Source organism: Chelonoidis abingdonii, chromosome 22, assembly GCF_003597395.2.
Source record: "Chelonoidis abingdonii isolate Lonesome George chromosome 22, CheloAbing_2.0, whole genome shotgun sequence".
NCBI classification, from domain to species: domain Eukaryota; kingdom Metazoa; phylum Chordata; order Testudines; family Testudinidae; genus Chelonoidis; species Chelonoidis abingdonii.
In genome coordinates, this window is record NC_133790.1 from 33,108,871 (window position 1) to 33,121,992 (window position 13,122).

The following is a 13,122-nucleotide window of genomic DNA, read 5'->3' on the forward strand; positions in this document are numbered from 1 at the left end:
CAGGTGTTGTTTGTTAACCCTTTCCAGGTGAAAGAGACATTAACCCTTAGCTATCTGTTTATGACATGAGCGAGTCCTAGATTCCAAGGTCAGAAGGGCCCACCATTATCATCTGACCTCCTGCCTCTCACAGGGCAGAGACCTGCTCCATAAGAGTTCCTAGGACAGAACTTTTAGAAAAACATCCAATCCTGATCTAAAAATTGCCAGGGATGGAGAATCACCACACCTCTGGGGAAATTGTTCCCATGGTTAATTACTCTCACTGTTAAATCTTTACACCTTATTTTCAGTCAGAATTTGTCTAGCTTCAACTTCCAGCCTTCGCATCATGTTAGACCCTTGTGTGCTAGACTGAAGAGCCCATTGTTAAATATTTGTTCCCCATGTAGCTACTTATAGGCTGTGATCAAGTCACTGCTGTAGCTTCTCTTTCTGTTCAGTGAAGTACATTGAGCCCTAATGAAATAGCTGGAGAAAGATGACTGAGTGAGCAGCTTCCGGCCCAGCTGTCTGTCAGAGCACAGCCTTCTGTACACTAACCATGGTGGTCTGTAAGGAACATATTCACACCAGGGGTTCCCAGGGGATGGATTAGGGTATGATCTAGGGATCCAGTCCTTGGGTGGGAAGGAAGCTCATGGATCCGCAAAGTCTGGGTTCCAGGCTCCGTGGGATGAGGTCCAACGGCCAGAGAATTCTGGGTGTGCCCTAGTGAGTCAGGAGTAGGATGTAGCCTGGCAGGGAGGCTGGAGTGCCAAGAGCACTAGTTTGTTGTGGTGGGAGCTGTTGGCGGGACTGGAATCAGAGCCCTTTTGTCTCAGTTTACCCGCTGGGTGTTGAACAGATCTTCAGACAGTGACAGTGAGCAAGGGCCCAGCTGAGTGTTTGGGTGAGTATGAACTCCAGGTGAAAGGTGGCTGTGTTTGTTAGACCTCGGGTCTGGTTTAGACTATAGGCGGGAAGAATACAATAATTAAGACCTGGATTGCTCCCTCAGCCACAGCAAAGATCAGTTCCCCTGTGTGAGATGGCAGGCCCAGCAGCTTCAAAGGACAGCACTGTGGGCCAGCAGGTGGGATCTAGACGCAGCCCCATTTTCTTCTGGCTGGGGTACAGAACATTAAACCATCATCTTTATATTAACCAGTGGTTTTCACTCTGGGGCACTTGGCCACCTGCTCTGCTCCTGCTTTCCTCTCGCGGAAGCTGTTATTTCACCACTATGGCTCGTTATCACTAGGAGTTGCTGCAGAGTGTTTAAAGGCTGTTCACAGCCTGCAAAGAGAGACTGACCCTTGGAGGGGGGAGCAGCTCAAGCTGAGGGAAGCCAAGGAATGGAAGGGCCACCAAGCGTTCCTGATACTCACAGGGGCCAAGCTCTCTCCTTTGGGCAGCAGCAGAAACTGACTCGCCACCAGGTGGCACTGGGCTGTTTCTCATGCCCACAACAGTAGCAGTCTCGTGGGTGGTGGAAACAAAGGCTGAGCATCCCATGACATTCCCACAAGGGCTGGACAAAAGCAGCTCAGGTCATTGGCTTCACATCTCACTGCACAGCACAGCTCCAGGTGGAGCACCTCCTCCTACTTCGTCACCAGCTTCACTTCCAGCCACACACTGGACACGCTGCATAGGGCCTTCTGCCCAAGCACTGCTTAGCTTAAGGCATCAGCCAAGGCGCAACAGGGATGGCAAAGGCAGCAGCTTGCAGGCAAAAGGCAAAAGCGGATGGTAATCTGCACCCACCCACATGCTTCAGTGACTCTAGACAAGAGCATGGGCACTGCCAGCTAAAGAAGCCCATGCTGTGCCAATGGAGTCCAGAGAAGCTGCTGTAACCATTTGACCTTCTGTGTCTCCAGACAGCCCCCTCCTCACCCTACACTCACACCAATCAGTTCAGCGTGCGTGGGCAAAAACAGCAGCCAATCTGAGCCCAGAGGGACCAGCATTGCCACACAGATGGCAAGTGTGTAATGGGATGTGCGTCGCTGGGTCACGCGCAGGGGCAGCTCTAGGCATTTTGCTGCCCCAAGCAGGGCAGGCAGGCTGCCTTTGGCAGCTTGCCTGCAGAGGGTCCGCTGGTCCCCTTGCTTTGGCGGACCTCCTGCAGGACCAGCAGACCCTCCGCAGGCATGCCGCCAAAGGGAGCCTGCCTGCCACCCTCACAGCAACTGGCAGAGTGCCCCCAATGGTTTGCCGCCCCAAGCACGCGCTTGGCGTGCTGGTGCTTGGAGCTGCCCCTGGTCACGCGGGTCCCAGGCCTTCTGACTTTGCCCTCCTGTCCAGTTCCCTCTGTCTTTAGACTGTAAACCCATCAGGGCAGGGATCTTGGCTTTCTTTAGGTGTGTACAGGCCTAGCGTGCTTGGAGACCTGCATCCATCATTCAGACTAATTTCCAGGGGCCTGAAGCCACCTGTGCACACAGGCACACACATGAAAGCCAAACCATCCAAGCAGGGGCAGAGGTGCCCAGAAATACACATAACCTGGTCTAAGGGCTTGTCTACACTTACATTTTATAGTGCTCTGACTTGCTCGCTGAGGGGGGGGGGGCGTGAAAAATCACGCAGCACTTTTGAGCACTTTAAAGCACTAGTGTGGACAGGCTCCGAGTGCCTGGAGCTATTCCCCTCGTGGAGGTGGATTACCACGCTTGTGCGTGACCACACTGCCGTGGGAGCACTTTGAAGTTTCTAGTGTAGAAATAGCCTAAGTCTACACACCTGGTAGCAGAAGGACACACACGTCAGATTCACTCCCACAGGGGGCAGCAGTGCACAGACATGCACCTGCCAGGACAGCCTGATAAGATACCCATGGGGCAGTAAACTTTTCACCTGCTCTCCAAGAAAGGGCTTTCCTGTTCTTGAGCCCTGCAACCCAGCCTCCCCAGGGACAGTCTCCTGCTGCTCTCTACTTCCATAGTTCATAGGCACATGGGATGCACCTGATCCTGGATCCAGAGGGACACCACTCATTCTTACCACCTCACCCACCCCTAGGCCCAGGTTGCATACAACTTTTCCTGGGAAGCACAGCCCCTCCTGCCTGATCCCCTCAGCTTGTCTAGGAAGCCCCAAGCCAGCCATCAGGGACCAGAGGGAAGTGAAAAGGGTACAGCACCTGCAAACCGCCAGCTGCAACCTGCAAGGGATGAGTTCTCTGGTAGTCCCAGGAGCAGAGGGAATGGGCAGGTTCAAGGTCTGACACTGACTGAGGCTGGAGCTGCGTGAGTGACTGCATTGCAGCAATGCTGTCCTCTGTGTCAGGACAAGGAGACATACTACCTGGGGACAGGACAGCTGCTTGCAGCAATGCTGAGCTCCAGGCAAGGCCCACAAAGGTTTTGGGCGGCTCAGGGCAAAAATCTGAAACTGAGGCCCCTTCATACTTCCAAAAACATTACCATGTGCAGACCAAAGGGGGAGGAGGTAGGAGAAAGAGAGAGAGCGAGCGAGCCCAGGCCTGTTGTAGTAGTAGGATTTTATGTTTGTATTTTGTATAATCATGTATCTGAGCTGATTTCACGCCAGTAACAGACCTTTCAGGGTCACCACTTTGTTGTAGGCTTAGCATTTTAAAATAAGTCAAAGAATGTCATGATCGTTTTTTTCTTCTGCATTGCAAATTGATGTTCCTGTTCAAAATGTTCTGTGTAAATTAATTCTGTTTTGTGTGTGAATTAGGAATGGGTGTTAAGAGATAAGTGTGAAGGCCATCGCTGAACCAGATGTTCTAGGGAGAAACCGGAGACAAACACAAGGGTGCCAGGAGGCTGCAACATGTCCCTATTGGAATATCAGAGGAGGGCAAATTGATGACTCTAAAGATGAGACAGGCACCTATCAATGAAGACAAGATAGCTGTGATCAAAACCAGCATGGGATAACTCCCTGAGAGACTTAATGAAAGAATAAGATAAAGGATGAGAAAAACAATTTAAGAAAACAAGCACTCATCAAACAACAATTGATTACAGCATGATGGTGCAAAACTCATTGGTCCCAAGGAAGGAAAATCACTATGTAAACAGAGTGCCTTGCCATGAAACTTTGCGTTCCTCCTGCCAAGACTTCCCTGGAGCATTGTGTTGTGACTGACAGAACTTGGCTCCTACCTACCTGTGATCAACCTAGCTGGCCACTAGATTGATCCAGACTATGGGTTGGTAACTATAACATTGACTGGCAGGACTGTGCATGTTATTGAATGCATATGCTAATTGTTGTAGCTTCAATAAATGTGGTGTATTGCCTTTTCCCCTGAAAAAGGCTCTGTATGCTTCTTATAAGCAGAACACTGTGGGGTCTCTGCCTTCCCTGTCACCTTTAAAAGGTGTATGTTCTTAACAGTGAGAGCAATTTACCCAGAGTCCTATCTGTCTCTCAGGGAGCTGGAAGGTCATCAAGTCCAGCCTCCTGCCTTCACTAGCAGGACCAAGTACCGATTTTGCCCCGATCCCTAAGTGGCCCCCTTGAGGATTGAACTCACAACCCTGGGCTTAGCAGGCCAATGCTCAAACCACTGAGCTATCACTCTCCTGAAAAAAAGGAATCATAGAATCTCAGAGTTAGAAGGGACCTCAGGAGATTTAGTCTAACCACCTGCTCAAAGCAGGACCAATCCCCTGATAGATTTTTGCCCTAGCTCCCTGAAAGGCCTCCTCAAGGATTGAGCTTGCAAGCCTGAGTTTAGCAGGCCAATGCTCAAACCACTGAGCTATCCCTCCTCTCCTACTAGAGTCTCTATCACTCCCCATTTTTAAATCAGGATTGGAAGTTTTTCTGAACACTCCACTCTAGGAATTATCTGGGGGCTGGTCTCTGGCCTGTACAACACAGGAGATCAGACTAGATGATCACAGGGGTCCCTTCTGGCCTTAGAATCTGTAATTTCCTTCACCTGTGTGAACTTCCCCCCATCAGTGCCCTCTCTGTATCAGTGGGGATTCCTTCCTTGTCCATTCTTTCTCCTGAGGAAGGGGAGTGGGCTACGCACTGAGTGCTGACTGGTTGCTGCTGAGATTCCCATCTCACTGAATAATGAATGGAACCTGTAAATGGATCCTGAGGTTGAGGGCAGCAGCTGGTAACAGGACTCCCTTATCCCTGACACCCAACACTGCAGCCTAGTGTCTTGGGCAGAGCTAGCTGCTTCCCTTCCACTAAGCCTGGCCCATAGGAAGAGTTCCAGATCTGAAGCTGGGTGGGGGAAGGAGGGTGTCAGCCTTTTGGCTATTGGCATCGTCTAGTGACCTCCCAGGGGCAGTGGGGGGATGCTCTCACAAACTGCCTCTCTGCTGCTGTCCTTTCTACCCTTCACTGGTGTATCCCTGGCAGCCTTCGTACCTGATCCCCTTCCCACCAGCCTGGCAGCAGCAGCTATGATCTTTCTAATGCCTCACTTCCTCCGAGTCATTCAAGAGGGACCTGGCACCTCAGCTCCCAGCAGAATTTCTCCCCCTCTGGCCCAGTGGCTATGACCCCAGGCTTGACGCAGGAAAGGTAGTCTCCTCCTGGGCTTATGACAAAGAGCCACCCCATCAGCAACCAGAGGCATCATCATCAAACACCAGTCTGTGTTTCCAACCCCAACACCTCCAGGTTAGGAGGGGATCTATCTAGGCACTGACTGAAATGGCTGATACCACTGGGATGGCAGCACTAGGAATACCCATGAGGTTTAAGTTGGACAATAGGAAAAATTTCCTGTCAGAGTGGTTAAGCACTGGAATAAATTGCCCAGGGAGGTTGTGGAATCTCCACCATTGGAGATTTTTAAGAGCAGGTTAGACAAACATCTGTTAGGGATGGTCTAAATCAGTGGTTCTCAAACTTTAGCAACCTGAGGACCCCCATTTTGATTTACAATTTTTTGGGGACCCCCAAGCCCATCCACTTGGCTCCAGGCCCTGCCTTCATCCCACCCCTTCCCCCAAGGCTCCACCCCCCCCCACTGACTCCATCCCCCCCTTCCTCCATTGTTTGCTCTCCCCCAGCAATCACTTTCACCAGGCTGGGGCAGGGGGCTGGGGTGCAGGGTGTGTGTGGGATGCAGGCTCTGGGAGGGAGTTTGGATGTGGGTTCTGGACTGGGGCAGGGAGTTGGGGTGTGGGAGGGGGTGCAGGTTCCATCCAAGCAGCGCTTACTTCAGGTGGTTCCTGAAAGCAACTGGCACACCCCTCTGACAGCGGCTCCTAGGTCGGGGGTTCAGGGGGTCTCTGTGTGCTGCCTCTTCCCAAAGGCACCGCCCCTGCAGGTCCCATTGGCCGCAGTTACCAGCCAATGGGAGCTAAAGAGTTGGCACTCGGGGCGGGGCAGCACATGGAGACTCCTGGCCTCCATCCAGGAGCTGCAGGGATGTGCCAGCTGCTTCAAGGAGTGCTGTGGAGCCAGGGCAGGTAGGAAGCCTGCTTAGTGCCGCTGCGCTGCCAGGCTTCTAGCACCTAAAATCTCCCAGTTTGGCTTCAATAGCCTCTGGGAATTAGAGAGGGGGAGGAGTTGATCTGTGGTGCCTGCGGATCCCCTGGAGTACCCTCGCAGACCCCAGTTTGAGAAACACTGATCTAGATAATTACTTAGTTGTGCCTCGAGTGTAAGGGACTGGACTAGAAGACGTCCCTTCCAGTCCTCCAATTCTATGATTCTACCTCCATGCTAGACAGGAAAACTACTGCTGGAGCGGTTGCATCATAACTCACCTCCTGTGGCCTTGGAACATGCAGATGCAACATTACATTGCTGCATAAACAGACTAGGGTCAGGCTATCGTTTGTCCGATTAGACAAGCAGCCCCCTAAGCGCCACTGAAATGCATCTAATGGCCTTGACTCCAACCTCTATAGCCCCCGAGGTGATTTTATCAAATGGCCAGCAAACACCTTTGGCAGAGAAGAGAGTGGGTTTACTAGGTTCTCTTCGGGGGACAGTTTTGTAGCTATTCTCAAGAGTGGCAGTAATAGTAAGATAATGGCCTATGTCCTCATAGCAGCTTCTAGCCCAAAGGAGGTCAAAGAAGGAATCACTTCACCCAGAACTGCCATGCAGCCATCTCTGGGGTGGAACATGGCAGCTCTTTAACAGAATCCTAAAACACTAAACAACAATTTAGGATATTAAGTCCTGCATCCAACTGAAAATGCAGGGGGAAATGTGAAGAACAGGAGATTATCAATGACACCATAGCCAGAAATGGGCCAGGACCAGAGCTACTACCCTGATACGTGTGAAAAGTGAGTTGGAATCTTTCACACCCACTAATGGTCAAGGCTTTGATTTTACAGCTCATCCAAAATACAGCAGCCCCTCCACCAGCACACTCCCACCTAGCGCCATTCAGTGGTGAGTCCAGGAATTCCTTATACACTCTAGTTTGCAGAGGGCTTTGGTATGAAAGTGCTGTAGAAATGCAAGGCATTGTTATTACAGCCTAATCTGGAAACAGAGAGATTTTCTCTGACAGAACCAGCTGGCTCAAGCATCTGTTCTACCCCACAAAGTGCCCAGCATGTAAAAATGAGCAGCACAGTGGGAGTGTTTGTAAATGTGTCTCCCTTGCCATGCAGAAGCTGCTGAGGTGGGGAGAAGGGCCCATATTCTCCGATGTGCCTAGTTCCCATTGAAATGCACCTAAATCCTTTTGAGCATCTAGGTCAAGGTGCTTCACATAGGCAACCAGGGCTCTCTGGCTGCTGAAGTAGGAATCAGAGTAGCAGCCGTGTTAGGCTGTATCAGCAAAAAGAACAGGAGTACTTGTGGCACCTTAGAGACTAGCAAATTGGTTTGAGCATAAGCTTTCCTGTTCTTTTTGAAGTAGGATTAAATCTTTTTTTACACAATAGAAAGGAAATACTGTCACTAGCAGTAAAAGGCTGCCCTTGTGTAGGGCCCTACCAAATTCACAGCTGTGAAAAAATGCGTCATGGACCATGAATCTGGTCTCTGCCGTGAAATCTGGTCTTTTGTTTACTTTCACTCTGTCCTATACAGATTTCATGGGGGAGACCAGTGTTTCTCAAAAAAAGGTTTGGGAAGGGGTTCGCAAGGTTATTGTAGGGTGATTGCAGGATTGCCACCCTTACTTCTGTGCTGCCTTCAGAGCTGGGCAGTCGGAGAGTGGCGGCTGCTGGCCGGGCGCCTGGCTCTGAAGGCAGTGCCACTGCCAGCAGCAGCGCAGAAGTAAGTGTGGCAATGCCATACCATGCCACCCTTACTTCTGCCCTGCTGCCTTCAAAGCTGGGTGGCTGGAGAATGGCAGTTGCTGACGGAGGGCCCAGCTCTGAAGGCAGCAGTGCAGAAGTAAGGGTGACAATATCACACCATGCCATCCTTACTTCTGCAAAGCTGCTGGTGGTAGTGCTGCCTTAAGAGATGGGCTCCTGGACAGCAGCTGCCACTTTTCAGCTGCCTAGCTCTGAGGGCAGTGCAGAAGTAAGGGTGGCAATACCACGACCCCCCTACAACATCTTTGCAGCCCTCTCCCACAAACCTCTTTTGGGTCAAGACCCCAGTTACAATACCGTGAAATTTCAGATTTAAATATCTGAAATCATGAAATTTATGATTTTTAAAAAACTAGGACCATGAAATTGACCAAAATGGACCGTGAATTTGGTAGGGCCCTACCTATGTGTACGGAACCTGCTGTGCAAAGGGCCTGTCGGTCAAGCCATTCTCACTGTGGCCTTTGCTACACACAAAGTTGTACTGGTTTAACTGAATTGCTTTTAAATCAACTTAAGTTAGTGCAGTGCAAAGACCCACATGCACTCTTGAATTGGTTTTAAAGTGTTTTTTGTCGATTCAGTTTAAACCAATTAGAAACCAAATTAAACTAAATTTATGTAAGCCATATTTAAATCAATTTAGGTGCATCCACACAAGGTTTTTCACTGATTTAACTAAACTGATTTAAAAGCACATTATAGTGAAACTGGCACAAGTCTGTGTGCAGATCAGGCATAGACGATTGTCACTCCTGGTCAACAGCTTTCAGATGAGTGATGAGAGCATAAAAGGGTTGTGACATCAGCAAACTGGCTGTATTGAAAACTCACTCCTTCCACCTTTCGTTACCAAGGGTACAGCAAAGCCTTGACTTTAAGCACAACACTAGAGGTGAATGTATTGCCATGATTAGAATCTGGGCCATGCTCCTTCCCTCTGCCACTAATTACACCTGTGATTACTGACAAGGAAACAATTATAAGGAGCATCTCTTCCCTGAGGAGGGACGACAAAAATCGTACAATGGTTTTCATGTTTCTTGTGCCTCCAGAACAAATGTGCTCAGTTTTTGACAGCCAGCCCTGGGATCAGAGAGCAAAGCTGGGCTCGTTCCTTCCCATGCATCATTGCTGGTCATTAAAATTCTGCAGACCACATTACAGCTTCAGTGACACCATTGTGTTCTGGGATCAGATAACTGGCCTTGTCATTGAAACGCAGTTGAGAGTTCTGTTGATGACAAGTGCTACATGAGAAGTAGGTATTTATGATTAATATTTTATTAATCATTATTATTATTGATGATGATAATTATGCACAAGCCGGAATACAATCTGGCTCACTTTCCCAGAGCTGTGTGACTTTCCAGGAGTTAAGAGCAGTCAAACGTTATTGGGGTTTTTGTTTGTTTGGTCACTAAAGTCAGGAAAAGTGAGTCGGACACAAACAGGCAGCAGGTCTGCTGAGCATGGCAAGGGTCACTGCTGCAGACACGTTCAAAGCAGAATCTCACTTTAAGCATCTAACTCACTTTTCCTAGCCCATTCAGTTTGTTTACTTTTTGCCTTTTACTCAGCAGGGCTGGTGAAACAGGCTGGTTAGTTTCCTGTTCTATTTCTTGTCAGTTTCACTTCCCGGTTCCCATGCACTGGCCCAAGGCTGGGCTGAGGACACTGCAGGATGTTGGCTAAACTCAAGCTACAGAGATATCAATTAAATGTGAAAAGAAACACATGAAAGCCTATTTGCTGGAGTCCAGCTCTGTAAATCCTGAGACATGGGCAGCCTCGAACCAAGTAACTGCTTCCTCCAGCCAGTGACTGGCTCTGCAGGAGGAGTCTCTAATCCCCAATCCATTGTCATTGGAGTGGAGGGGACATTTCCCCTGCACCCAGGGATGCTAGAGAGGACTTTCTCCTCCACCCAGGCCTGGCCTCCGCTGGGATGTTTGTAAGCAAATGTGCCTGGGATCACTTTCTGAGCCTAGCCTCAGTATTGACTTTGCCTTAGGTTAGTGGATTAATAATTAACACAGGCTGCAGCCCTGCAGGCAAGGCTGCAAGGAGCAGCTCCTGTTATTTGTGGCTCCCGGTTAGCAGAGGGACGAGGGGACATGGTCGCTACCAGGCCTGCCACTTGTATGCCACCTTCCTAATGAGAGTAACACAGCTGTGCCCCCGCAGAGAACATGGCCCCAACTGCCCCTCCCAGACAGCATGTCCCACGCAGCTACCCCCACTTTCTTGTAGACACATATGGCCCCCACTACTACCCCAGAGACCGCAGGTTTCCCACAATTACCCCCCCCCGCAGCCCTCTGTGCCCCGAAAGCCTGTCCCCAATGGCACTCCTCCTGCAGAGCAGGCATCCCAGAGGAAAAGGAGGGCTCTCACTCTTCCCCATACATCTCCCTCTCCCAAGCCCATGCTCCCTGCTGCACCTGCAAACACTCTCAGTGACAGCCAGACTCTTTACAAACACAGTGTCCTGGCACACACAGACTCTGCTACCCTACTGCATACAACAACCCGGCACTCTAACTGTATGCTCTCCCTTCCCCACTGCAGACAAACACTATCATCTCCTTACCCCCTTTCATTCTTCCACCACACACAATCCCCCCCCCACATAGTCTCTCTCACACACACTCCCCCTGCATGCTCTCTCTCTCTCTCTCACACACACACACACACATACACACTCCCCACTGTAGTAGATACACAGTAAAAAAAAACCCTGTGAACCTCACCTTTTCTTTGGCTTAAGCTCCTCTCTGCAAACTTCCCTTTCCTTCCAGGGCTCAGTGGGACCAGACTGCATGCAAAGGGTACTGGAATGTTGCTTCGACATGGAATCTCCTGGGTAATTATCCCAGTGCCAGCTCTTACAAGACAGCTCGCCCCTCCCTAGAAGTTGTGGCCACCTTCCCTATGCCATCTCCGTGGTGCCAGAGCCATGACATCAGCTTGGGACTCTGAAGCCTCAGGGCAGGCAGTTTCTTCCCAGTGGTGCCTGCTATCTCCAGGATCTCAGTCTCTCCTCTCAGGAGTGCAGCTGGATCCGGACCCTCCCACCATCTCCTGGAGGGAGAATGTCTGGAGAGTGAGCTCTCACCACCACCCTAGCTGGCTCCCTGGCTTGTCTCTCCTCCCACTTCAAGCAGCACAGAGAGCTCATTCACAACCCTCCCTTCCAGGGCTGAGAACAACAGAACCATTTGTATCCATCTGCAGCATTGACATCAACAAAGACATTGTCATTGGAGACCATGTACTCCTTCCCCACTTCTCCTGCTAGGCACAGCAAAATCCAGCCCAACCAACCACGGCAGGAGCCCAGGGCACGGAGCATGCAGATAAAACAGCCAGAGCTGGGAGCTTGTGGCAGGCACTGCTGTTCACTTGTGGAGACACTGGCTTTTGGGGCCAGGTGCCACTTGACCACAGGACAGGTTTCCATTGGTGGCTAGTGGAGAGGGCCCTATCCGTAACCCAGCTCCAGGCAGGTAAGCTTGATGGGCTAGAAAGCCGACAGGTTCCTGGCTCACCAGGCAGCTGCCGGCAGAGGTGGGGTTTCAAGATTGGCTGAGATTTCTCAGTAAACACACAGTGAGAGGTTCAATACAGCAGGGCCAGTTCCACCCATCAGGGCAGACAGCAAGCCGCACTCTGACTGCTCATTGGCCAGGAATGGTCTCCCATGAGCTGGGGCTGGGAAATGGCTTCATACCGCTCAGGAGGTTGCTCACAGTGGGCCTGGTTGGAAGCCAATTGAAAGGTTTTTAAGGCCTGGCTTGACAAAGCCCTGGCTGAGATGATTTAGTTGGCAATTGGGCCTGCTTTGAGCAAGGGGTTGGACTAGACACCTCCTGAGATCCCTTCCAACCCTCTGAAAAGGGGGAGTGGGGAACTGTGCTGCTTTGACCTTTGGGGAGCTGAGATCTGGATCTGAACTCTGTGGCTGAGGCCTGTCTCAGAGATCCTATCCAAGGCGGAGTCAGTCTGTGCTCAGCTCTACCCCCATTGCAAGCCAGAAGCTGACATCTCAGCCTAGTCTGCTTAGCCACATCACTGTCCCGGTCTCACTGATTCCCCAGGCAACCTTTCTCTCACTGAATTGCTGATCCCCACCCTTACTCTTTATTTATTTATAAACTTTTTGCATTATCAGGGAGCAGCTGAATTCCTGCCAAGCTATTAAAGTCCAATTACAATCACACAAACTCTCTCTTCATTTAAAGGCCATGGCATTATTTTTTCTGGTGTGTTTAAGTGGGTGAGGTTGGCTACAGCTTATCTTGCCTGTGGCTATTGTCTTCTCTGCAAAACAGATGGATTTTTTTTATGGAGGGTCATGACTGCACGTTAGCCAGCCCACTGTCAAGTTCTACCACGGGTCAACACTATTCCCCTGCCCATGGTTGACCTTGCCTATCCTCCTGCGCCCATTATCAGTGTAAAAACACACATTCTTTGGCAGTGAAGACAAAGTCTGCATGTGGAGAGCTCTTGAGGGGAAGCTAAGCTGAAGAGATGAGTTTTGCATTGAGTTCTGATCCCTCTGAGGCCTGTGGTCTCATCTCTCATGTGGCAGGGAGTTCCACAGTCTAAGCTCTGCTCCCATGAGAGTTCTGACTCCTGCACTCACGAACCTCCCCCATTGGAGAAATTGTCAGGGCCCCGGAGGAACATAGTTGTCATGGGACGTTGTGCTCACGGAGGGAGAGGCATCTCAGACAGCAGGGCCAATTCCTTGGAGGGCTGGGACAGCAGGCTCTTGTGCTGGACTCTATTCAATGGGGTGCAGCGCTGGAGTGATGTGCTTAGGGCACAGGCATGCTGCTAAGCAGACAGGCTGCTGTGCATGGCACCAGTTGGCGTATTCCCAGGG

General features: G+C 50.6%; 1 protein-coding gene across 4 annotated transcripts in view; it reads right to left on the bottom strand.

The window, feature by feature from the left end:
• GAL3ST1 (galactose-3-O-sulfotransferase 1) overlaps nt 1-13,122 on the bottom strand; it is a 36,212-nt gene that overhangs the window by 9,155 nt on the left and 13,935 nt on the right. Inside the window, exon 1 of one of the 4 annotated variants that reach the window (XM_075060031.1) lies at nt 10,982-11,779. The exons of 1 other annotated variant lie outside the window; for it this stretch is intronic. In XM_075060031.1, coding sequence (XP_074916132.1) covers nt 10,982-11,082 — 101 coding nt within the window. In that variant the 5' untranslated portion in view covers nt 11,083-11,779. Of the gene's footprint in view, nt 1-10,981; nt 11,780-13,122 lie in introns of those variants that run through there. 2 more of the 4 variants (XM_075060030.1, XM_075060029.1) reach the window with 2 other exon arrangements.